Here is a 24,766-nt window from a genome sequence, read left to right on the forward strand (position 1 = left end):
CACAAGACACAACAGTCAATGACTACATTTATCTAATGTTTGATACACCCAAAAACTCCAGCTTATGTGACAAAAATTACTGGAAAAATTGGAAAATACTAGGAATTGATCAATGGCTAACAACTTATATCAAGATAAGATCTAAATTGGCTCATGATTTAGACATAAAACAAATTACCTCTCAGATTTATGGAGAAGGAAGGAATTTATGGCCAAAAAAAAAAAAAACAAAAAAAAAACTAGAGAGCATTATGAAATGGAAAATGGATAATTCTGATTATATTAAATTAAAATTTTTTTGTACAAACAAAACTAATACAGACAAGATTAGAAGGGAAAGAGAAAACTAAGAAAACATTTTTATTTCCAAAGGTTCTGATAAAGGCCTCATTTCTAAAATATGTAGAGAAGTGACTCAAATTTATAAGAATACAATCCATTCTCCAACTGATAAATGATCAAAGAATATGAATAAATCTCTTCAGATGAAGAAATTAAAATCATAACTACTCATATGAAAAAAGTGTTATAAATCACTAATGATCAGAGAAATGTAAATTAAAACAACCATGAGGAACAGTCACTATACCTGCCAGATTGGCTAATATGACAGGAAAAAAATAACGATAAATGTTGGAGGGGATGTGGGAAAACTAGGACCTTAACATTATTGGTGGAGCTTCTCCAATCATTCTAGAAGCCAAAAGGCAATCAAACTGGTGCATACCCTTTGATCCAGCAGTGTTTCTATTGGGTTTGTTTCCAAAAGAGATGATTAAAAAAAAAGGGGAAAAGGACCCACATGTGCAAAAATGTTTACAGCAGCTCTTTTTGTAAAGGCAAGGAAACTGAGTGATTGCAGGTGCAGCATGGGTAGTAGAGAGGCTCTGTGTAGGGAATTTAGTGGGAAGTTCTGAGCCAAAACACAGCAGTGTTTCTGTATCAGTGTTTCTGTTCAGAAGGATAGATCACTAGACCAGCTGTGATATCTCCAACTCAACCACAGAAAGCACAGTGGGAGCCCCTGCTTTGTTGTGGTCCACATTCAGTTCCTACAGGCCTTTCTCTGGGTGTATATGCCTCTCTTCATCACTGAACAATTGGAACTAGTTTGAATCATCTCACTGTTGAAGAGAGCCATGTCCATCAGAATTGATTGTTTAGTCTTCTTGTTGCTGTGTATAATGATCTCCTGGTTCTGCTCATTTCACTTCGTATCAGTTCATATAAGTCTCTCCAGGCCTCTCTAAAATCATCCTGTTGGTCATTTCTTACAGAACAATAATATCCCATAACATTCATATACCATAATTTATTCAGTCATTCTCCAATTGATGGGCATCCATTCACTTTCCATTTTCTAACCACTACAGAAAGGGCTGCCACAGTTTGCACATGTGGGTCCTTTTCCCTCCTTTAAGATCTCTTTGCGATATAAGCCCAATAGAAACATTGCTGGATCAAAGGGTATGCACAGTGATAACTTTTGAGCATAGTTCCAGATTGCTCTCCATAATGGTTGGATCTGTTCACAGTTCCACCAATAATGTATCAGTGTCCCAGCTTTCCCACATTCCCTCCAACATTGGTCATTATCTTTTCCTATCTTCTTAACCAATCTGATGTGTAGCGGCATCTCAGAATTCTCTTAATTTGCATTTCTCTGATCAATAGTGATTTGGAGCATCTTTTCACATGACTAGAAATAGTTTCAATTTCTTATCTAAAAATTGTTCATATCTTTTAACCATTTATCAATTGGAGAATGGCTTGAATTCCTATAAATCTGAGTTAATTCTCTAAATATTTTAGAAATAAGGCCTTTATCAGAACTTTTGAATGTAAAAATGGTTTTTGTTTATTGCTTCCCTTCTAATCTTGTCTGCATTAGCTTTGTTTGTCCAAAAACTTTTTAACTTAATATAATCAAAATTTTCTATTTTGTGATCAATAATGATCTCTAGTTCTTCTTTGGTCACAAATTCCTTCTTTCTCCACAGATCTGAGAGGTAAACTATCCTATGTTTTTCTAATTTGTTTATATCATCATTCTTTATGTCTAGATCATGAATCCACCTCAACCTTATCTTGGTATACAGTGTTAGGTGTGGGTCAATGCTTATTTTCTGCCATACTAGTTTCCAATTTTCCCAGCAGTTTTTGTCAAATAGTGAGTTCTTATCCCAAAAGCTGGGGTCTTTGGGTTTGTCAAACACTAGATTATTATAGTCATTGGCTGTTTTGTTCTGTGAACCTAACCTATTTCACTGATCAACTATTCTGTTTCTTAGCCAGTACCAAATGGTTTTGATGATCACTGCTTTATAATATAGTTTTAGATATGGTGCAGCTAGGCCACCTTCATTTGCTTTTCTTTTCATTAATGCCCTTAAAATTCTTGACCTTTTATTCTTCCAGATGAATTTTGTTATTTTTTCTAGATCAGTAAAATAGTTTCTTGGGAGTTTGATGGGTATAGCACTAAATAAAGAGATTAGTAGTATTGTCATCTTTATTATATTCACTTGATCTGTCCAAAAATTGATATTTTTGATATAAAAAATTTATATTTTTCAAATTGTTTAGATCTGACTTGTGTGAAAATTGTTTCATAGTTTTGGTTATGTAGTTCCTGACTTTCCCTTAGCAAATAGATTCCCAAATATTTTATACCATTGATAGTTATTTTAAATAGAATGGGTATATAAGATCATTGCAAGAAGAAATGGAAAAAATGGAAAAAAGAATGCAATGAACAAAAAAATTTAATTGGCCAATTGCAAAAGGAGCTAATAAAGGTAACTGAAGAAAATAATAAACTAAAAATTAGAATTGAACAAATAGAAGTAAATGACTCAATAAGACTTTAAGCATCAATCAAGCAAAAACAAAAAAATGAAAAAATAGAAGAAAATATGAAATATCTCTTAGGAAAAACAACTGACCTGAAAAATAGATCTAGGAGAGACAATCTAAGGATTATTGTACTTCCTGAAAGCCATGATGAAAAAAAGAACATTATCTTACCAGAAATCATAAAAGAAAACTGCCCTGATATTTTAGACTCAGAAGGTAAAATAGCCATCAAAAGAATCCATCGATCACCTCCTTAAAGAGACCCCAAAATTAAATCCCCAAGGAATATAGTGGCTAAATTTCAAAACTTTCGTACCAAGGAAAAGATACTGCAAGCAGCCACAAAGAAACAATTTAAATACTGAGGAGCCACAATTAGAATTACCCAGGACTGTAGCGAGCTGTTGTCTCCAGAAGCTGCCGGATCGCTCTCTGGGAAGAGATCTGCTGTGTCTCTCAGACAGATTCTTCTTCCTGTAGTGAACCGTTGTCTCCAGGCAGTTGCTGTTAACTCTTGTCCAGAGAAGTGACTTCCCTTCCTGCAGAGAGCTGCGTCAAGCCAGATGTAGTGCAGAGTCTTCTCTTCTTTAACTCTTGTCCTTCTCCAGTCCAATCTGCTCTCTGGGCCCAATGTTGTCTCTTTTATCCTCCCAGAGAATGGGTGTGGGATAATGCAAGGGCTTCTGGGAAGAACCACTTCAGCCAATGAGCTTGCTCCTTCTATCAAGTCAACCTGAGTTCTCACCTTGTAATTGTCCAGACAACCTGAATTCTCACCTTGTCACTGTCCAGACAACCTGAGTTCTCACCTAGTAATCCTAACATCTCCCCCTTTCTTTTGATTTAGAACATAGGACAGTTATGACCTTGATACATAAATCCATCAATATGGGAAGTATTACACATAATTACATAAATTACATAAGCACATAGTAACATAGTAACATAACACATGCTAGAAGTATATAACAAATAACATAATCAAATAATCATAAATTGAAAATTTATAAATGTCCATAAGTCCATTGTCCATTAGTCTCATCTTGTGTGAGGAAGTCCAATGATTCCTTCTGGTTTTAAAGTTCTTTAACAGTCTTTTTATTAGCCATGCTCTTTCAGTGTAAGATGTTTCTTAGATCTTCTCCTTTATTTTGAGGTCTTTCTCTTTTTCTGTCTCTCTCTGATGGACAAGGCGAATATGACTCGTTGGCACCCATCTGATTCCTTCTTCTGCTGAAGAAATACAAGCAAACCCTCTCCCCCAGGCAGTTAACCTATCTAATTTCCTTCTATTTACCACTTTCTAAATCTCTTCTCATCATATGGCAATTACATTGGAATTGTTTGCACTGGACACAGCCCTGTTGGTTTAAAAGGCCTGTATTCTCCCCAAGTGTAATCCATTTTTGCAATCTGATTGCCTTTTGGCTCACTTATCAGGTAATCCCTTTCTGCCATGTGATTACATTTCTGCTGGTTGATCAAATCAGAGTCCTGACCTTCTAAAGGCTCTTTGGGTGTAACATCAGCTGCCATCATGCCCCAAGTCTTTTTTGCCTGGGGCTCTGGACCTGGGCCCCTCATCCCATTTCCCTGAATTATTCTACACTCTGATGCCCAATGGAGTCCTCTGTTGCATTTTGGACATGGGGTTTTAGGTCTTCGTTCACCCTGTCTTCTTACTGTATCTCCATACCTACACTGAGCTCTTAGATGTCCAATTTTTCCACATTGAAAACATCGCCGAGTTTCTCTAGAAGTCCCTTGCCAGGAGGGACCCTGTCTCTCCACGTTCATCATTGTCCGGGTGTAAAAAGCATTTGTTCCCACTGTAGCACAGCGTCTTATGATCTCCTCTAAAGGAGCATCTTTGTCTAATCCCCATATAATTCTTTTGCAAATCTCATTGGCATTTTCCTTAGCCAGATGTCTGGTCATTATTTCTGTAGCTGCATTTTCTCCAATAGTTCTTTTGACAGCAGTTTGCAAACGACCCACAAAATCTGCAAAAGGTTCATTGGGACCTTGCTGTATTTTAGTGAAAGCCTCTCCGCGATCTTTCTGTCCAGGGAGGACACCCCAAGCTTTTATTGCAGCCTTAGCAATTTGTTCATATATTGTCATGGTATAATTAGTCTGTTCTGAATTCTCTCCATATCGACCTTCACCAGTCAAGTGCTCAAAAGTGAATTGTGTGTTAACTCCTATTTCCAAATTGCATCTGACTTGAATTTTACATAATTCATGAAATTCTGCAAGCCATAATAAATTTTCTCCAGGTTCCAGGCATATCCTTGCTATGGATTTCCAATCATTTGGGGTTAGGACTTCATAAGACAAGCCATCTAGTAACATTTTAACATAAGCTGATGTAGCCCCATAAAGGGTACAACCTTTTTTCAAATCTTTAATTTTATTCAAATCTAAAGGTACATATCTTCTCCTTTTTTGACCTACAGAGTCAATATTTTCAATCACAGGATATGCATGTATAAAATCACTTATATCCTGTCCTTCTCTCTTAGCTTTAACCAATGCTTTTTCTAATCTTGTCATAGGCTTAGGCTGCTTCACAGGCAATTCTGTTTGTGTTTCTGCTTCTTCCCCTCCTTCTTCCTCCACCTCTGAAGGTGGGGTTGATGTGGGCCTGTCAATAATCTGTTCTCTAGGCAGGGTTGAAGCTTCTTCAAGAGAATCATACCATAATTCCTCATTTAAATCCTCTTGCTCTAGGGAAAGATCTTGATCTTTCCTTTTTTCCTCACACTTCCTCCACTGTTCATTTTTAAAACTTTTCCTTCTCCTACAACTTGCTTGATAGTTTAAGGCTAATTGAACTATGTTGTAGATATAAAATACTTCTGCAGAAATTGAACGAGGCCCATTTTTTGCATGAAATTCTTTCATTTCAAATCCCACTAGCTTCCATTTATCTATATCTATCTTTTCTTCCTCTAAGAACCAAGGGGATGTGCATCTTAATGCAGCCGAGTTTAGCAATCTGTACCCATGTTACAAGTAAACTCTGCTCCTCAATTATCTTGATTATACTCTCTATAGTACCACTCCTGAATGGGGGTGGAACTGAGGTTGCTTCTGGGGCTGGGGTTGAGTCGGCTGAGGTCCAGGGATTGAATTTAGCTAATATCTGCCCCATTTCAGCTATAAGAGATTCCTGGTTTAGCCCTTAACAAGTTAAGTTCCTTATTTATCTATTAGCACGCTCACTTAATCTTTAACAAAGTTTCCTCGTTACTCACGGTTCTGGGTCAGAGAGACTGAGATCTGGATGGGAGGCTTTTCCACTGGAATCAGGACCGTGTCCGGGCACCAAATTGCGAAGGTCTGGTCTAGCTCCTCTTGTCAGGATAAGCAAAAGTCCTTGCCCCACGTGTGGACGCCAAATGTAGCGAGCTGTTGTCTCCAGAAGCTGCCGGATCGCTCTCTGGGAAGAGATCTGCTGTGTCTACTCAAATCTCTCAGACAGATTCTTCTTCCTGTAGTGAACCGTTGTCTCCAGGCAGTTGCTGTTAACTCTTGTCCAGAGAAGTGACTTCCCTTCCTGCAGAGAGCTGCGTCAAGCCAGATGTAGTGCAGAGTCTTCTCTTCTTTAACTCTTGTCCTTCTCCAGTCCAATCTGCTCTCTGGGCCCAATGTTGTCTCTTTTATCCTCCCAGAGAATGGGTGTGGGATAATGCAAGGGCTTCTGGGAAGAACCACTTCAGCCAATGAGCTTGCTCCTTCTATCAAGTCAACCTGAGTTCTCACCTTGTAATTGTCCAGACAACCTGAATTCTCACCTTGTCACTGTCCAGACAACCTGAGTTCTCACCTAGTAATCCTAACACAGGACCTAGAAGCTTCCACCTTAGAAGACTGAAGGACCTAGAATGTGATATTCAGAAAAGCAAAGGAACTGGGATTATAGCCAAGAATAAGCTATCCAGCAAAAATGAGCATCATTTTTCAAGGAAGAATATGGACATTCAATGAGATAGGTGAATTTCATCTATTTCTAATGAAAAGACCAGAACTGAACAAAAAATTTGATCTCCAAACACAGAATTCAAGAGAAGCATAAAAAGGTAAAAAGTAAAGAACTCTTGAAAACTATATTTCTGTTATGGACATACTTAGAGAATGTGGGCATAATTTGATTTTGTTATGATAATATTCTGATCATACTGGAAGAAGAGGAAAAAGGAGGTAAAATAAGGGAAATCATATCTTGCGAAGAGGCAAAAAAAAAAACTTATTATAATTGAGAGAAAGAAGGAAGGGGACTTGAGCATTGTCTGAACATATTTGATATCATAAAGAAAGTTGTCTCACCTTATAGGGAAGTAGGAGGGAAAGGGGGAAAAGAGAGGGAGAGACTAATAGAAGGTAAAACAGAAGAATTAGGGGAAAGGTGTAAAAGGGGGGGAGGGGCTCTAAAGGGAGAGAACTGAGGGAGGTGGTCATCAAAAGAAAAATGCTGGGGAGAAAAGAGAAAAGCATAATGTAGGGTAAAAAGATAGCAGGAAATACAGAATTAGTTATTTTTAACTGTGAATGTGAATGGGATGAACTCCCCCATAAAATGGATGTGGATAGCAGACTGGATTAAAAGCTAGAATCCTACAAAATATGTTGTTTACAAGAGACACATTTAAAGCATGGTGATACATACAGAGTGGAGGTAAAGGACTGGAGTAGAATATATTATGTTTCAGGTGAGGAAAAAAAAGCAAGGGTAGCAATCCTGATTTCAGACCAAGTAAAAGCAAAGAGAAATCTAAGTAAAAGAGATAAGGAAGGAAACTATATTTTACTAAAGGGTACCATAAATAATGAAGCAATACATATATGTACCAAGTGGTATAGCATGGAAATTTCTAGAGGACAAATTAAAAGAGATGCAAGAAGAAATAGACAGAAAAACTATACTGGGGGGATCTCAACCTTGCCCTCTCAGAACTAGATAAATTGAATGACAAAATCAATAAGAAAGAAGTTAAGGAGGTAAGTTAGGGCATAAAAAGCTCAAAATCAAATGTAGAAAGGCAGAAATAGTAAATGCATTTTTTTCAGATCATGATGCAATAAAAATCACATGCAATATAAGGCCAGGAGAAAATAGACCAAAAAGTAATTGGAAACCAAATAATCTCATCCTAAAGAATGAATGGGTGAAACAGCAAATCATAGACACAATTAATAATTTCATTTGAGAGAATGACAATAATGAGACAATATATCAAAATTTGTGGGATGCATCCAAGAGGTAATAAGAGGAAATTTTATATCTCTAGATGTTTACTTGTATAAAATACAGAAAGAGAAAATCAATGAATTGCATTTGCAATTTAAAAAGCTAGAAAAAGAACAAATTAAATACCCCCAACCAAATACCAAACTTGAAATTCTAAAAATAAAAGGAGAGATTAGTAAAATTGAAAGTAAAAAACTGTTGAATTAATATTAAAACTAAAAGTTGATTTTATGAAAAATCCCAACAAAATAGATAAACCTTTAGTTAATTTGATTAGAAAAAGGAAAATCAAATTGTTAGTCTCAAAAAGAAAAGGGAGAACTTTCCACCAATGAAGAGGAAACTAGAGCAATTATTAGGAATTACTTTGACCAACTTTATGCCAATAAATTTGATAACCTAAGTGAAATGGAGAAATACCTTCAAAAATATAGATTACCCAGATTAACAGAAGAAGAAATAAATTACTTAAATTTGTCCCAGTTTAGAAAAAGAAATACAACAAGCTATTAATCAACTCCCTAAGAAAAAAATCCCCAGCACCAGATGGATTTATATATGAATTCTACCAAACATTTAAAGAACAATTAACTACAATACTATAAAAAGTATTTGAAAGTATCAAACTCCTTAATAAATATTGATGCAAAAATGTTAAATAAAATATTAGCAAAGAGATTACAAAAAATCATTCCCAGGATAATAAACCATAACCAAATAGGATTTGTACCAGGAATTCAGAGCTGGTTCAATATTAGGAAAGCCATTAGCATAATTGGATAATTATAACCAAATTAACAAAAAACATATGATTATCTCAATATATATAGAAAAAGCATTTGATAAAATCCAACATCTATTCCTATTAAAAACACTAGAGTATAGGAATAAATGGACTTTTTCTTAAAATAGTCAGTAGCATCTATTTAAAATCATCAGCAAGTATCATATGTAATGGTGATAAACTGGAATCATTCCCAATAAGATGAGGGATGAAACAAGGTTACCCACTACCACCATTACTATTCAACACTGTATTAGAAATGCTAGCTTTGGCAATAAGAGAATAAAAAGAGATCAAAGGATTAGAGTAGGTAATGAGGAAAACAAATTATCACTTTTTGCGGATGATATGATGATACACTTAGAGAACCCTAGAGACTCAACTTAAAAACTATTAGAAATAATCCATAACTTCAGCAAAGTTGCAGGATACAAAATAAATCCACATAAGTCATCAGAATTTTTATACATTACTAACAAAATCTAGTATCAAGAGAAAGAGAAATCTCTCATTAATAATGAATAATTGCTACTGTCTACTACATGTTTTGCTAACTTCATGCTCAAAAATAATTTGCTTGATCTGATCATTTCTACTAGCTATAATATTTCTCCTCTTTTTGGTAGCTAAATTTGAAAAAGCCAAATACAATAGGTAAATCTATCTTCTTTGCTCTTATGAGAGTATTTACTCTCATAATTTTTTAGAGTGTGGTTTCTGACCTCATCTTTAATTGCCAAACCTAATAATAGCCTTTTCAAAATGTAATTCTTGACTCATTTTGATAATGTCAATAATCCTTCTCTCATGCATGTTAGAAGATACACTTTTTAGTAAAACAAATACAAGTGTGTCTGTGATGTAAAAGTAAAACATTTGGCACATCTATTCTAGTTAAGGCATGTATGTGTAAGATTTTTTTTTTTTTTTTTTTTTTAGTTAATGACAATTTTGAGATGTAAAATGGATACTTTAGGATCTGGTACTGGTGACTGTATTAAATTCTGAGACCTTGATTTAAATCTTGAATCGTATTAAGTACTTGTTATATAAGTGAAACTTGTTAAATATATCATCCCTTGTTCTCATCATGGTCCAAATTACACTTAGCTGTCAAAGTGGTCTTTTTAAAATATGTCTGACCCTATTACCCCCTACTACTACTCAGTACACTCTTAATGGCTATTATATCTAAGATAAAATATAAAGGCCTGTTTGGCATTCAAACTCCTTCTAATTTTGGTCTCTTCCTACCTTTTCAGTCTTAATTTTTAAGCCCATCCCTTCCCTGCACTCTGTTTGAGTAACTCTGGCATCTTTGCTGTGGTTTGAATAAGAATCTTTGGTCTCTGTGAATTTTTATTGTTTATTATTGCTTAGGCCTATAATTCTCTCCCACTTCACCTCTCCACTCCTGGCTTCATAGGCCTTCTTCAAATCTTAGCTAAAGTCTTAAAAAGAAGTCATTCTCAGTTTTCCTTCTCTTTATTTTTAGTGCCTTTCCTTTGAGATTAGCTTAATTTATCCTGTATATATTTTATTTATAGATAACTGTAAGAAAAAGTATTTGGCACTGATTTACCACCTCCTTATACATACTTTACCTTTTCTTGGTTTTGAAATATGGCACTTGTTGGGTTCTTCTCTAACAATTCTTCTCTGCCTTTTTCTTGATAAGATGAACTTTTTTCTCAAGGTTCTATCATTGGTTATTTTTACCCCTCTTGTCATTTGCATCCATGGTCTTACCTTTATAGATAACTCTAAAATCTAGAGGTCCTGCCCAGATCTTTGTCTTAAGTTTCAGTCTAGCTGTTATCACTAGTACTTCATTATGTTTAAAGTTTTCTTTTTCCAGGAAACCTAGTAACCTTTTCTCCCTTTTGGCTTTTCTCTACCTTTCCCACCCTAGAGATAGCTATCATTAGGTACAAATATGTTCATATGTAAAATGATTTCCTCTTTCATTATTTTATGCATGTCTATTTATGTTTTTCTAAGATCACTAAGCCCATCATTTTTTAATAGCATTCCATTGTTATCATAAACCACAATTTGTGAAGCTATTCCTTAAATGATGAGTATTCTCACAATTTCTAGCTATTTGTCACCACAAAGGGAGTTATTATAAAATTTGAAGGTTCTTTTCCTTTTCCCCTTATCATTTTTGGAAACAGAGCTAGTAATGATATTGCTGGATCAAAGTAGTTTAACTCTTTGGGCGTAATTCCCAAAGATTGGATCAGTTCACAGCTCTACCTATGGTGAAATTTTTCCACATCTTGTCCAACATTTGACACTTATCCCTTGAATCATTTTAGTCAATCTGATAAGTGTAAAATTATATCTCAAGATTGTTTTAATTTGCATTTCCTTAACCAACAATGATTTAAAGCATTTTTTTCATGACTATAAGTTGTTTTGATCTCTTCATCAGGAAGCTGCCTGTTCATAATCTTTGACCATTTATCAATTGTGGAATAATTCATATTTTTATAGATTTAACAAGGTCTTTTATATTTATGTGTATTATCTATCATAATCAGAAAAAACAGACATGAAAAGATGACTGTGAGATTCCACTGGGAATTAGCTTATTCATAGAAATAAAAGTAATACATTCAGATCACAGAACCATGTTATCTCTTTCAAACATCATAACTGATTTAGCTTATTTTAGATGTAACATTAAAAGTTATATATAGATAAAATATTTTCACATAGCACATAATTCTACTAATGTAGACATATTCACAATTCAAACTACCTTTAAAATAATGGGGGGAATCAAAAGAAATGTTGAATGTATATATTTTGAATATATAGCATACCTGGCCTGTTCTGATCTGTCAAGAAAATATTCAAAGACATTGTTCATTATAACAACATCAGCATTTTGAAGAAGTGAGGCTTGAGTACATATATTTGCATGATGCACCTGAAGATCAGATTAAGTTCATGTAAGAAACAAAAAGTCAGCCAATAAACTGTATCACACGCAAGATAGTAACTGGAATGGCAACAGGCATTTGTTGATAGATTGAGGGAATTGCATTAAATGGAAATGTACAGTGATTTCAATATAAGTGGGAAAATTAAATTTACAGAAGCTATAAAATATTGTCAATTTAACTGATAGGAATTTGACAAAATAACATTTCATTTGCATATGTATAATACATATTCAATTAGTTATGACTTTCATTAATAATATTCATTCAGCACATTACAAAGGAGGAAATGTGCAGGAGAGTAAAGGAATGTATACTTGGAGAAAAAAACTCCCTAGAGTGAAGTTTAACAGATGGCTTGCATTCAACTATGCTACACAATGTAAAAAAGAGCTAGAAGAAAGTCTCCAGCAAGTTGATGACTCCCTTGGGGGGAATTATGGTATGACAGGGACACAGTCCCATAGGATGGACAGGCATGGATGATGGAATTTCACAGCCTACAGAAAAAATAAGAAAATAAAAAAATAAAAACTTTTAAGTGGGTCACTTAAAAGAAACACTGTCTCATATGATCAACACAAACAGGTTGTATCATATCATCTCATCAATAATGTACTAGGACAAAGTGCCTCAGACCAGATCAACAAAAAAAAAAATATGGTAAAAAGTGAAGAGGGCCTGTTAAGATAAAGGCAAGAAGGACAGCAGATGGACAGCCCACTTAGTGACCCCTTTTTGTTTAGAAAATAGAGGAAAAAACAGATTGAAAGGATGCCTAGTAAAGGATTTTTGAAAGGACATGGACAAGAGGAGTAGATTCTAAAATCTGCCTCTCTGCAGAGAGTACTTAGATTCAAGAAATCAAGAAGTACTTAAATATCTATAAAAGGTGAAAGATTATAATCTAGAGACTGAAATATTAAGTATACTCAACAAATAAGATAAGACAACAATTTAGCCACTTTATCATTTTAATCATATTCTTTCCAAGCTTGAATGATGTAGCATTCATCATATACCTACTATGTATTCTATTCCAATTCAATTTATTCCCAGATATCTGTTATCTCTAATTTTTCTAAAGTCCTATTCAGGTCCTTAACTTCTTCCTTTTTCAAAATTTCTCTTTTGATAAAATTTATCTAGATTTGAAAAGGGGAACATAAGCTTCTTTCATACATACACTATTAAGAATTTTAATAACCCTCATCTTCATTTGATATAATTTTCTTTTAATGATTTAGATATTATTAAGTAGATAAGGTAAGTATCCTTATTATCCACAGTGCCTTTAAGCTTAATGTGATTTTTCTGCTTGTATCTTATCCATTTTTATTGTAGCCTCAACTGAAACCATGATTGCTACTCCTACTTTTCTGAGGTCACCTACACCTTCTGAGATCATTCTGAAGCCCCATATTTTAAGTCTATCTGAATCTTTGTGTTTCAAGGTGGAACTGGACCTTGACTGGAATGTGTTCAAATTTGGTCTTAGATACTTAATAGCTGTGTGACCCTGGGTTCAAGTCAGAGAGGTTAACTTCTGCCTGCTTCAGTTTGCTCTTATGTGAAATGGGTATACCAATACATACCTATTTACCCTCCCCATTGTTGATTCAAATAAGATAATACATGTAAAGTACTTTAAGAACCTTAAAGTGCTACCTATATTTATCTATTAATATTATTATTATTATCTATTATTATTAACAAGATATTACTGAATTGTTTTAATTTAAGATCTATTTTAACTTTTTTTATTTTATAATTAAATTTATCACATACTTTAACTTTAATCACAGGTATAATTGGGTATTTCCTCTATTTGCCTGAAAATTGATTTTATAAATGAAATAACCTTTTTTGTCTTAGCTATAGCTCTTTTCTTTTCCTTACCCCATCCCTGAAACAAGGTTTTTATTTTTCCTTTGGTCAACTAAATCCAACATTTGAATTTGACATTATGCTTTCTCTACCCTACTTCTTCCTCTTAACCTATTTCCCCCTTTGAGTTTAATCCATTTTTATGCTAAAATCTCTAGGTATAATTTTATTCAAAGTTTTTTCAGTTCAAATGAAAATGAAGCTCATGGGATACCTATTCCCCATACTCCTTCTTCCATGATTATAAGCCTTTTATCTTATGTTCCTCTATAATAGTTACCTTCCTTCCATGTCTTCATCCTTTTTTCTCACACACATACAATCCCACATCCTTCCATCTGTTTTTCTCCCGAAACCATTAGTATAAAACAAAACCATTGAAAACAAAACCATCTTATCTAATTCAACTCTTTTTTTTTTTTTTTTTTTTTTTAAACTGAGGCAACTGGGTTTAAGTGACTTCCCCAGGTCACACAGCTAGAAAGTGTTAAATGTCTGAGATCAGATTTCAATTCAGATCCTCTTGACTTCAGGGATGGTGCTCTATCTACTATGTCACCTCGCTGCTCCTTAGAACAGCTATCATTTTAACTTGCCATAGTGCTCAATGTTTTACACACATTAGCTCATTTGACTCTCATAACAACTCTAAGATAAAGAAGCTATTATTATCTCCATTTTACTTCAGAAGAAACTAAGGTAGAGTGTCACTAACCTGGGAACATTCAAGTAGTAAGTTTTTGAGGCTGCATTTGAAGTGAGGTCTTCCTAACTCCAGGCCCAATGCTCTATTCACTGTGCCACCCAGCTGCCTTTAGGCAGAAGGTCCATTTCTTAACAAAACGATTCATCCCCACAAATTTATAATTTATGTCTCTTAATGCCTGCATTTCCATGTCTACTAGGTTCTAGTCTTTTCATTAAGAATACACAGAAATCATTAAAAGTGCATTTTTACTTGCTTTTGTTGGAGAACTTGTTTTTGGATCTAAACCTGAATCTCTTATCTTCTGTAAATCAACTTCATATTCTCCTTTTTAATGGCACTTGCTAAATCTTGTATGATCTTTATTTTGGCTTTTTGATTTATACCTATACTTCTTTTTGGCTGCGTGGAGCATTTTTTTTTTTTTTTAAACTTAGAGATTCTGAATTTTTACTACAATATTCCTGAAAATTTTCATTTTTTTAAGTTGTGTTGGACTTTGTTTTTTTTTTCATATTTTAATATAATACTTTTATTGTCCCCAGTTACATGTAAAGCAAATTTTTTTTACAAATGTCTTTAAAACTCCTGAGTTCCAGATTCTCTCCCTTTCTTCCTGACTCCCCTTTCACTGAGAAAACACATGCGAAGTTATACAAAATATTTTCATAAAAGTCATGTTGCAAAAGAAGGCATAGATTTCTCCCTAACCACCCCCCCCAAAAAAAAGCCCTCAAGAAAATAAAATTTTAAAAAATGTATGCTTCAGTTTATATTCAGGCACAATCAATTTTTTCTCTAAGTATGGATAGCATTTTTAATCTTAAGTCCTTCAGAGTAATCTTGGACCACTGTGTTGCTGAAAATAGCAGTCATTCATAGCTGATCATCCTACAAGTTTGCTCTTACTATGTACACAGTATATTTCACTTTGAACTCAGAGAGGACTTTCCAGGTTTTTCTAATAACATCTAGCTCATCATTTCTTAAAAAATAACAATCCATCATAATCACATACCACAATTTATTCAGCCATTCTCCAACTGATGGAGATCCCCTCAATTTCCAATTCTGTTATACCCCATTTATTCTATTCCCTCATTTCTTTTATCCTATTCCTCCTCAAAATTGTTTTGCTTCTGACACACCCTTCCCCCAATAACTTCTCCCTTCTATCACCCTCACTCTTTCCCATATTCCCTTCTCTCCTACTGTGTAGGAAAGCACAATAAGACAGATTTCTATACCCATATTAAGTATGTATGTTAGAGTTAGCTCTTTAATTCAACTCTGATGAAAGTAAGGTTCACTCACTCCCTACCTTGTAAAAGCTTTTTCTTACCTCTTTTATGACAAATAACTGACCCCCATTCCATCTCTACCTTTCCTTATCCCTTCATATTCAACTCACACCAGTGCCCTCTGGTAACAATGAGAAAATTCTTATTACAAATGTCTTCTTCCCATGTAGGAATGTAAACAGATATACCTTATTAAGTGCCTTATGACATCCCTTTCCTGATTACCTTCTTATGCTTCCTATATTGAAAATCAAATTTTCTATTTAGCTCTAGACTTTTCATTACAAATGCTTTTAAGTCCTCTATTTCACTGAATATCCATCTTTTTCCCCTTGAAGGATTATATTAATTTTTGTTGGGTAAGTGATTTTTGGTTGTAATCCCACTTCCACTACTCTCTGGAATATCATATTCCAAACTCTCCAATCTTTTAGCAAAGAAATTGCTAAATCTTGTGTTATTCTGACTGTGGTTCCACTATACTTGACTTGTTTCTTTCTAGATACTTGCAATTTTTCTCCTTGACTTGGGAGTTTTAAAATTTGGCTATAATGTTCCTGAGAGTTTTTAATCTTGAGATCTCTTTCTTCTTTCAATTTTACCCTGTGGCTCTACGATATCAGGACAGTTTTCTTTGATATTATTTGAAAGATGCTGTCCAGTCTCTTATTTTTGATCCTCTGCTGGATGTATTTTCCAGATCAGTTGTTTTTCCAATGAGATATTTCACATTGTTTTCTATTTTTTCATTTGTTTGGGTTGTTTTATTGTTTTTCATAAAGTCATTAGCTTCTATTTTCTCATTTCTAATTTTTGTGGATTTTCTTCATTGACCTTTTGTACCTCCTTTGCTATTTGATATATTTTGCTTTTTAAGGCATTTTTTTTCTATCAGCTTTTTGTATTTCCTTTTGCATCACTCTCATTTCTCTTCCCAATTTTTCTTCTACCTTTCTGACTTAATTTTCAAAATCCCTTTTGAGCTCTTCCATGGCCTGAGACCAATCCCCCCCCCCCCCCCGAGGCTGGGGTTAAGTGACTTGCCCAGGGTCACAAAGCTAGGAAGTATTAAGTGTCTGAGACCAGATTTGAACTCGGATCCTCCTGAATTCAGGGCTGGTGCTCTATCCACTGCGCCACCTAGCTGCCCCCTGAGACCAATTTTTACTTTTCTTGAAGATTGTAGATGTAGGATCTTTGACTTTGATATCATCATATGAGTATGTTTTTGATCTTCCTTATCACCACAGAAATTTTTATATGGTCAGAATCTTTTTCTGTTCTTTGATCATTTTTCCAGCCTGTTATTTGGCTTTTAACTCTTTGCTAAAATAGAGCCATTTCCAGGTGGAAGCTTTAACATTCCACACTTTTGGGGTTTTGTGCAGCTCTTCTAAGAGATCCTTTTAAAGACTTGTATCAAAATTCCAGCACTGTTACCTAGATCTGAGTGTGGCACAGTAATTGAGTCCTACCACAGCACTGACAAAGAGGCAGGCCCTGTCGTCTCCCTCTGACCAGCTATTCTGGTCCCCTTACCTGTAAGCTTAGATTACTGGAAGCCACCACTACTATTACCTGCTGTCTCTGCAACAGTTGCAATTGCTACCATGGTAGCTGTTTCTGTAGCACTATTCCTGATGATTTAGTGGCTCTCAAAGCCCAATCCTGGTTTGCGAGGGCTCCCCTCACTCTCTAGTGCACCAAACCTTTCCTGCTAAGTCATCCTTGGTGTCTGTGGACTGAGAGATCTGGAGATCTCTGTTATTGCCTTATTTAGGGTCCCACCACCTGTTCTTGGTTTCTTTAGGCTACTATACTTAACTATTCATGCACTGATGTTACAGACCCTTACTGTTAACCTTCCAAGCCACCTCTGATTGGAAAGCTGTTCCATTCTGTCTTTTTGTGGGCTCTGATGCTCTAAAATTTGTTTAAAGTTGTTATTTGCTATTTGAAGGGTTATGGGGAAGAGTTCATGTGAGTTCCTACCTTCACTCTACCATCCTGGTCCCACCTCCTTTTGTCTGACTCTTTATAACTTCATATTTGAAGTTTTCTGGACAAATATATTGCCATTTCCTTCTTCAGGTCATTTTACAAATAAGGAACCAAACAAATAGGGTTAAGGTTGCTTAGGATCCCACAGCTAATAAGTATCTAAAACTAAATTTAAACTAAGAAAGATGAGTCTTCTAGATTTCAGGCCTTACAATCTATCCAGTGCCACCTGGTTGCCCCACAGTTTTGTTTTGGAGACGACCCACAGATTCTGTTTTCACTTTGCCCTCTGGTTCTAAGAAAGCTGGAAGATTTTCATTTATAATTTCATAATATAATTATCCAGGCTTTTATATGATCATAGTTTTCAAATAATTCTTAAATTATCCCTCTATACCCTATACTTGATATTATTAACTATAGTTTTTACATTTTCTTTTGTTTTTTAAAATTTCTTAGCTTTGTTTTAGTATTTCTTGTTATATTGAGTCACTGTTTTCTGTCTGGTCTATTCTAATTATCAGAGCATTCTTCAAATGAACTTTTCCACTATTCGTTCTTAGGGGTATCAGTTTTCCTTGCCATTCCCTAGCTTTTCCATTCTGTGTACACTTCCAGGTACACTTGCAGTCACAAAGACACTTTTTTTCCACACTTTACCCAGAATTGCTGTGAGATTGCTATTTTCCTTGGGCATCTTTCAAACTAAGGAATTTTCTTGGACGTGTTCATTTTATCCATTTTGGTAGCTACAGTGAGTAGTCTACATTTGGGTCAAGTTCCACATCTAAATTGAATGGTGAGGAGCTGTTTTAGTCTTAAATAAAATAATTCAGAGCTTGCCACTGAAGCAGAGCAAGGTCTGTCTGGCTCCTTTCCCACAAGCTACTGTGGGATTTAGGAACTATAATACACTAGGATCCCATCAATGGGTTCAGTATATACTTTGGTTGGATTTTGCTTAGGCCTTCTCTCTGGCAGCTGCCTAAAACAATATGAAATATTAATCTAATACAAATTTTTCACAATAATCCTTATTTTTTTTGAAATTTTAAGCTTATACGATACCATGGCACTACATAGCAACTAAAAATATTTTAAGAAGAATTTTTATTTTACATTTTGATCATTTTTTTTTTTTGTGAGCACAATTCCAATTAACTATTTTTTCCCCCAAGTTGTTAGGAAAAAACAGCTTCAGTTGAGTGGCAATATCAGAAGCCATTTATTCGTTCTAATCCTTAGTATATGAAGTACTTATTAGAGGCAATAATCAACTGTTAAAAAGGACAAATTGTATTGCATTATTTTAAGACACAACTTGGAAAATAAATATTTAATTGAAATTATGCTCCCCCTCAAAATAATCATGCTCAAAATATAAAATAAATTAAAAAAAAAAAAAAAAGCCTTTTTTCTTTAAACTCAAAGATCCTTCTTAAGATATTCTTTCAGTTGCTTTATAGTGGTTTGTTCAGGCTTCTTTGAAAGCTTTCTCATCTAGCTTCATCTCTGCACTCACACAACCACTTAAGCATCACAAACTAACTCAATAATCTCTCTACCTCAAGTCTACTTTTTTACTAATCCATCCCCCATAAAGCTGCCAAAAAATGCTTCTAAAAATACCTAACACTTCCCTGCTTAATATTTCCAATAACTCAAATTCAAAACTCTTCATAAATTGGTTCCAATCTACCTTTCCATTTTTATCACACATTACATTTGATGGCAGCTAGATGATGCAGTAGAATCATGAGCCAGGGGTCAAAAAGACTAGAATTCAAATCTGGCCTCAGACACTTACTATGTGACCACAGGCAAGTTAAACTCTGCCTTCCTCAGTTTCCTCAACTGAAAATGAGACTGGATTTGAACTATCTCCCAGAATCGATATAAGAATCAAATGATTATTTGTAAAGAACGTAGCACAAAGCCAGTGTAGTAGTTATAAATCCTTGTTCTCTTCCCTTCCTCCATTCCATATGTTCTATGGTTCAGCCAAAGACCTTTCTTTTTCAAACACTTGATTATCAAACTCTTATTTATCTACCTTTGCATAGAATATAGTTCCCCATATTGAGAAAGCACTCCTTATCTCTGTCTCTTAGAATTCTGTCTCCTTCAAAGCTCACTTCAAGTGGAAACTCAGTTGATAATGCCCCATCCCCATCAAATTATCTTGTATTTTAATCTTTTACATACACTTAATTTAAATATTCCCATTCAAATCATGTGTTTTTGCTATGTTGTACAGAATGTAAGATCCTTGAGGGCAAAGACTTTCAGAGATTAAATAAATGCTTATTGATTAAAAATAACAATGAGTACCTTTATCCTATCAGTGAACTTGTATTTTGCAATGATCATTTCTTGCAGCTGGCAAAAATCTTGATTCATTTCCACTCCATGTAGCTGCAATGCTGAACTATAAAGATAACCCTAAAATAAAAGGAAATGTAATAATTATGATAATAAATTAACTTTTGCTAGCTTTAGAAGAAAAGGCATTATCTTTAAAGAAAAAGGAAAATTTATCTAAAACAAGGAAAAAACTACCAAAAATAAAATAATGAATAAAACTTAGAAAACTGCTTATACATATAGATACCCTAAATGTGAAATAATAAAAGCAAAATTATATTTTGCTTTGAAATGTATTATGATTTTGAAGTGCAAAATTTTACTATTCTAATTACATTTTGTTTTATAACTCTTCCCCCAGCACAGTGGTTTAGGGAGCTGGACTTAGCCAGAAAATTCTGGGTTCAAGTCCTGACTCTGATCTTGACCTATATTATGTAATCTTTGACACCTTAGAGGATACTAAGATTGTAAATGATAGAAAAGGTGTTGATCTTCATTGTAAAGGGAACGATCCTACTCAGGAATTTTACCAGTCCTAATCCTGATCTCAACTATTAATATTAGTTTGTTGCTAATCAAACTGACACACACTAAATTGTAGGGAAAGGTGGCTAAGTAGAGGAGCAGTGAGTGACTTAGAGAATTAAGACTAAGACTTGGCAATTTACTAGAAATCAGTCACAAAATGATCTATCTAGATAAAAATAATTAATGACTATATGTTTTAATCTATCCATTAAATATAACAACTAAAATGATCTTTTTCTTTACCAAGAAAACCCCATCAACAGTGAGTCCTCAAGGTTATGAAGACTGAGACACAACTGAATAAAAACAACAAAAGACCTAGAAATTTATGTGACACAAAAGGAAATTTATTGCCACTAATTAATAATAATAAATAATAATAATAAATAATAAGTCCAGGATGATAGAGAGAAAGCTAGAATTGGAATGTCCTGGCATTTACTAGCTATAATCTTATAAAGGCAACTTAATATGTTTCTTAGGTAACTCCCTGGGTCTTATTTATTAAAACAGTTGTTCTCAACCAGGAATTAAAGAAAACTCTATCAAGAAAATATAGGGAATATAAATTTCTGAGAATTACGACATTAAAATAATCCAAAAGTGATAGTGTTAACGAAAAAGTTGTGTAGATTGGAAAGTGTAAGTAGTGAGAAGGTGGGAGCAGTATGGGAAAAGGTATGAAAAATTTAAGACAGTTTAAGAAATAATAGCTGCTGACCTAAATCAAATCATTTATATAGCGCTTTATAAACATTACTTCATTTGATCCTTACAGCTGTAGGAAGTCCAATTACAGATCTTCATCACACCACAAGACCTCCCTTCCCCCCAAATCATTTATATAGTGCTTTATAAACATTACTTCATTTGATCCTTACAGCTGTAGGAAGTCCAATTACAGATCTTCATCACACCACAAGACCTCCCTTCCCCCCAAAATAAGAAATTCACAAACTTTAAACCATTATTTTGGAGAGGTTATTATTTTCTCTTGAAGCTCTCATTGTATGTTAACAGAAGACAAGATTAAAATTACATCCAACATTACAAAATACTTATATGTAGCAAATATTCATTCTTCTAAAGATATCTGAATAAACTGACACATCTGAATCTACTGCTTCTGTTCATATGTTTAAACAAGTATGGTTGTAAGAATCAAGTGTCATTTCAATTATCTGGTAAAACTTTTAAAATTGTATTTAAAGTAATGAATTTTAAAAGTGATGTTAAATGACTATTTAGGAAACCAAGTACAACCAGAAGTTTCACAACCAAACTTCTTAGGGCAAAACTTTTTTGACTGATGTTCAGTGCAAATTAGCCAAAATAAGAAAAAAAAAAGATGGCACAGAAATTAATAATCCACAAAAGATTAGCTATGTCATGTAAGTTACATTTAATGCTTTTACACCATTTACAATATTATAATTTGTAGGACTAAATAATATGTTCTATCTGCAAGACCTTAGGCAAATTACTTAACTTCACTAGGCCTCATTTTCCTCAATGTAAAATATGGTCTCTGTGCTTCCCATCTCAAGATTTAGGATTTTATTAAAGATCATATAAACTAGTCTTAGAAAGACAGAGCTCATTATTCTTATAAGATTTTAGAACCCACCTTTCTATTATTGATTTGATCACTGGTTCAATTCAGTGTATTGTTAGTCTAAGAAATTACATTTATCTATCTCCTTGAATAAAGGCAAAGTTAACCATAAAAGGTACACATTACAAACACTGAAGAAGTTCTTGTACTAGACTTTACCACAAAAAGGACTGGGCCAAGTCTGGAACCAACATCAACCAAAACCTTTCCAGACAGATCAGGGAGCACATGTTGATAAATGAACTTCAATTCCAAAGGGGAGAAGGAGTGAGAAATAAATCCTGAAGAATCAGAACACAATAAAAAGAAAAGCTTTGCATTAATGAAAAGTATTTACTCACATATAAGAAGGTACTCCTTTGATAGCTCTTTTATATTTGTAAAGGATATTTCTTAATCTATTATGTATCTATAAATGAAAACTATTAAGAAAAAAAACAATCTAACTTCCCACTTTACTTTCAGTACCAAAACTTTGTTGGGGAAGGAATATCAATAGCTGACATTTATATAGCACTATAAAGCTTACAAAATGCATTAATTATAATCATTTCTTTTTCATCAACAAATCTTATGTGATATTATTCTTCCCATTTTATTTTTTTTTGGAGGGGTAGAGGGAAACGAGGCAATTGGGGTTAAGTGACTTGTCCAGGATCATACAGCTAGTAAGTGTTAAATATTTGAGCTAGATTTGAACTCAGGTCCTTCTGATTTCAGGGCTAGTACTCTACCCATTATATTATCTAGCTGCCCCTATTCTTCCCATTTCACAAATGAGAAAGTAAAGCTTAGAAAGTGCCTGTGGTCACACAACTAAGTAGGGAACTCAGATTTTTCCTGACCTGAAATCTATTTTTTTCCCAAAAGCTAAATGGCATGATTAAAGCACTGGGCCTGGAGTTAGGAAAACTTCTAGTTCAAATTCATTCTCAGACACTTAATTGTGTGACCTGAGGCAAGTCACTTAATTTCTGTTTCCTCAATTATATGAAGGGGATAATAATAACACATACTTTCCAGGACAGTTGTGAGGACCAGATGAACTAAGAATTATAAGGTGCTTAGTAGAGTGCCTGGCATATAATAAGCACTAGATAAGACTATCATCATCATTAATATTATCCTTTCTCTCAAGAGAAAATGCCAAATGATTACTTCTGAGCTTATTCTGATCCTCTTAAACTACACATATTTTTTGAATGACAATTCATGTTCCTATTCAGTGATTCTAAATACTGAAATTCTAACAAGACAGCTAAAATTGGGTTCAAAATCTTGGTCTTATCTCAACCTTTTTCACCATTAAATTCTATTTCAGTTTCCCTTTGTTAAATAAAACTCAACTAGACTTCTCAAGTTTTCTTCCAGCTCTAAATCTAAGGCACCATGGTCCTATCATGTAAGAGGATCCTAAAAATGTTCAATTTAGTCAAAATCAATGATATTTTGTACACAGACATAAATATCAAATCATTTTCAGATCCTAGTTCCAAGAATTTTTTAATCCTGTTCCTATTTAGTATTTCAAAGAAATGAATACCTTAATATAATGCACTTAAACATCATTTCCCTTTATACAATAGAGATGTGACACTAAAAAGTAATTAAAGGTTTGCCCTTCTTTAAGAAAATTCAATATAAAAACCTGAACTTATAAAACAGAAATTAAGGTGATGGTAATAATATATATTATAAAAATATTATTAGACCGATAAAAGAATTAGCTAAAGCTAATTAATTTGGCAGAAAAGATACTAATAGCTAATCTTGGGAACTACCAATCAATCATTCAATGAGCATTTATAAAGTTTCCCTATGTAAGTTTTAGGAAGGCAAATGTTGAAAATTATCTTTGCATGTTCTTGGAAAAATAAAATATAAAAAGAAAAAAAAAATCCCCTTCCCTTCTCAATCCCAAAAACTTCAATATGTGTTAGGCACTGATTTATATACAAAAAAACTAAACAATCCCTGCTCAAAATAAATAGAACATTAGGCTTGGAATCAGGAAAACTCATCTTCTTGAGCTCAAATCCAGCCTTAAATACTTACTGCTGTTGTGTGATCCTGAGCAAGTCATGTTATCTTGTTTGCCTCAGTTCCTCATCTGTAAAATGAGCTGCAGAAGGAAATGGCAAACCATTCCAGTATCTTTACCAAGAAAACTCCAAATGGAGTTACAGAGAGTTGGACAAGATTGAAAAATAACTGAACTACTGTTCAAAATGAGTTTACAATCGAATGGGAGAGATACCTCTCAATCAAATAATTAGAAAATGTTAGTTCTGAAATTCTTATATGTAAATTTAAATTTAATTCATAAGGAAAAAAACAATTTACACAGAATTTTTCAGGGGTAACTGTCATAAAAAAAATAAATCTCTCATCTATTGTGCAGTTAATATAATATAAAATCAATGAGTCAGGTGTTGTCAGTGAACTAAACAAAGCAGAAGCCTTATGTAATTATGCTTACTAAAAAGTAAGAATCATAGTTTTGAACATATCAGTAC

General features: G+C 34.0%; 1 protein-coding gene across 1 annotated transcript in view; it reads right to left on the reverse strand.

The window, feature by feature from the left end:
* Nucleotides 1–24,766, reverse strand: part of LOC141556491 (uncharacterized) — a 44,358-nt gene that overhangs the window by 10,652 nt on the left and 8,940 nt on the right. The window contains exons 4-6 of the mRNA XM_074290687.1: nucleotides 22,410–22,531; nucleotides 20,072–20,182; nucleotides 11,726–11,832 (exon numbers count right to left, since the gene is read on the reverse strand). Of these exons, the coding sequence (XP_074146788.1) occupies nucleotides 11,726–11,832; nucleotides 20,072–20,182; nucleotides 22,410–22,531 (340 nt within the window). The remainder of the gene's footprint in view (nucleotides 1–11,725; nucleotides 11,833–20,071; nucleotides 20,183–22,409; nucleotides 22,532–24,766) is intronic.

The sequence above is a fragment of the Sminthopsis crassicaudata genome, chromosome 2 (assembly GCF_048593235.1).
Source record: "Sminthopsis crassicaudata isolate SCR6 chromosome 2, ASM4859323v1, whole genome shotgun sequence".
Classification (NCBI taxonomy): domain Eukaryota; kingdom Metazoa; phylum Chordata; class Mammalia; order Dasyuromorphia; family Dasyuridae; genus Sminthopsis; species Sminthopsis crassicaudata.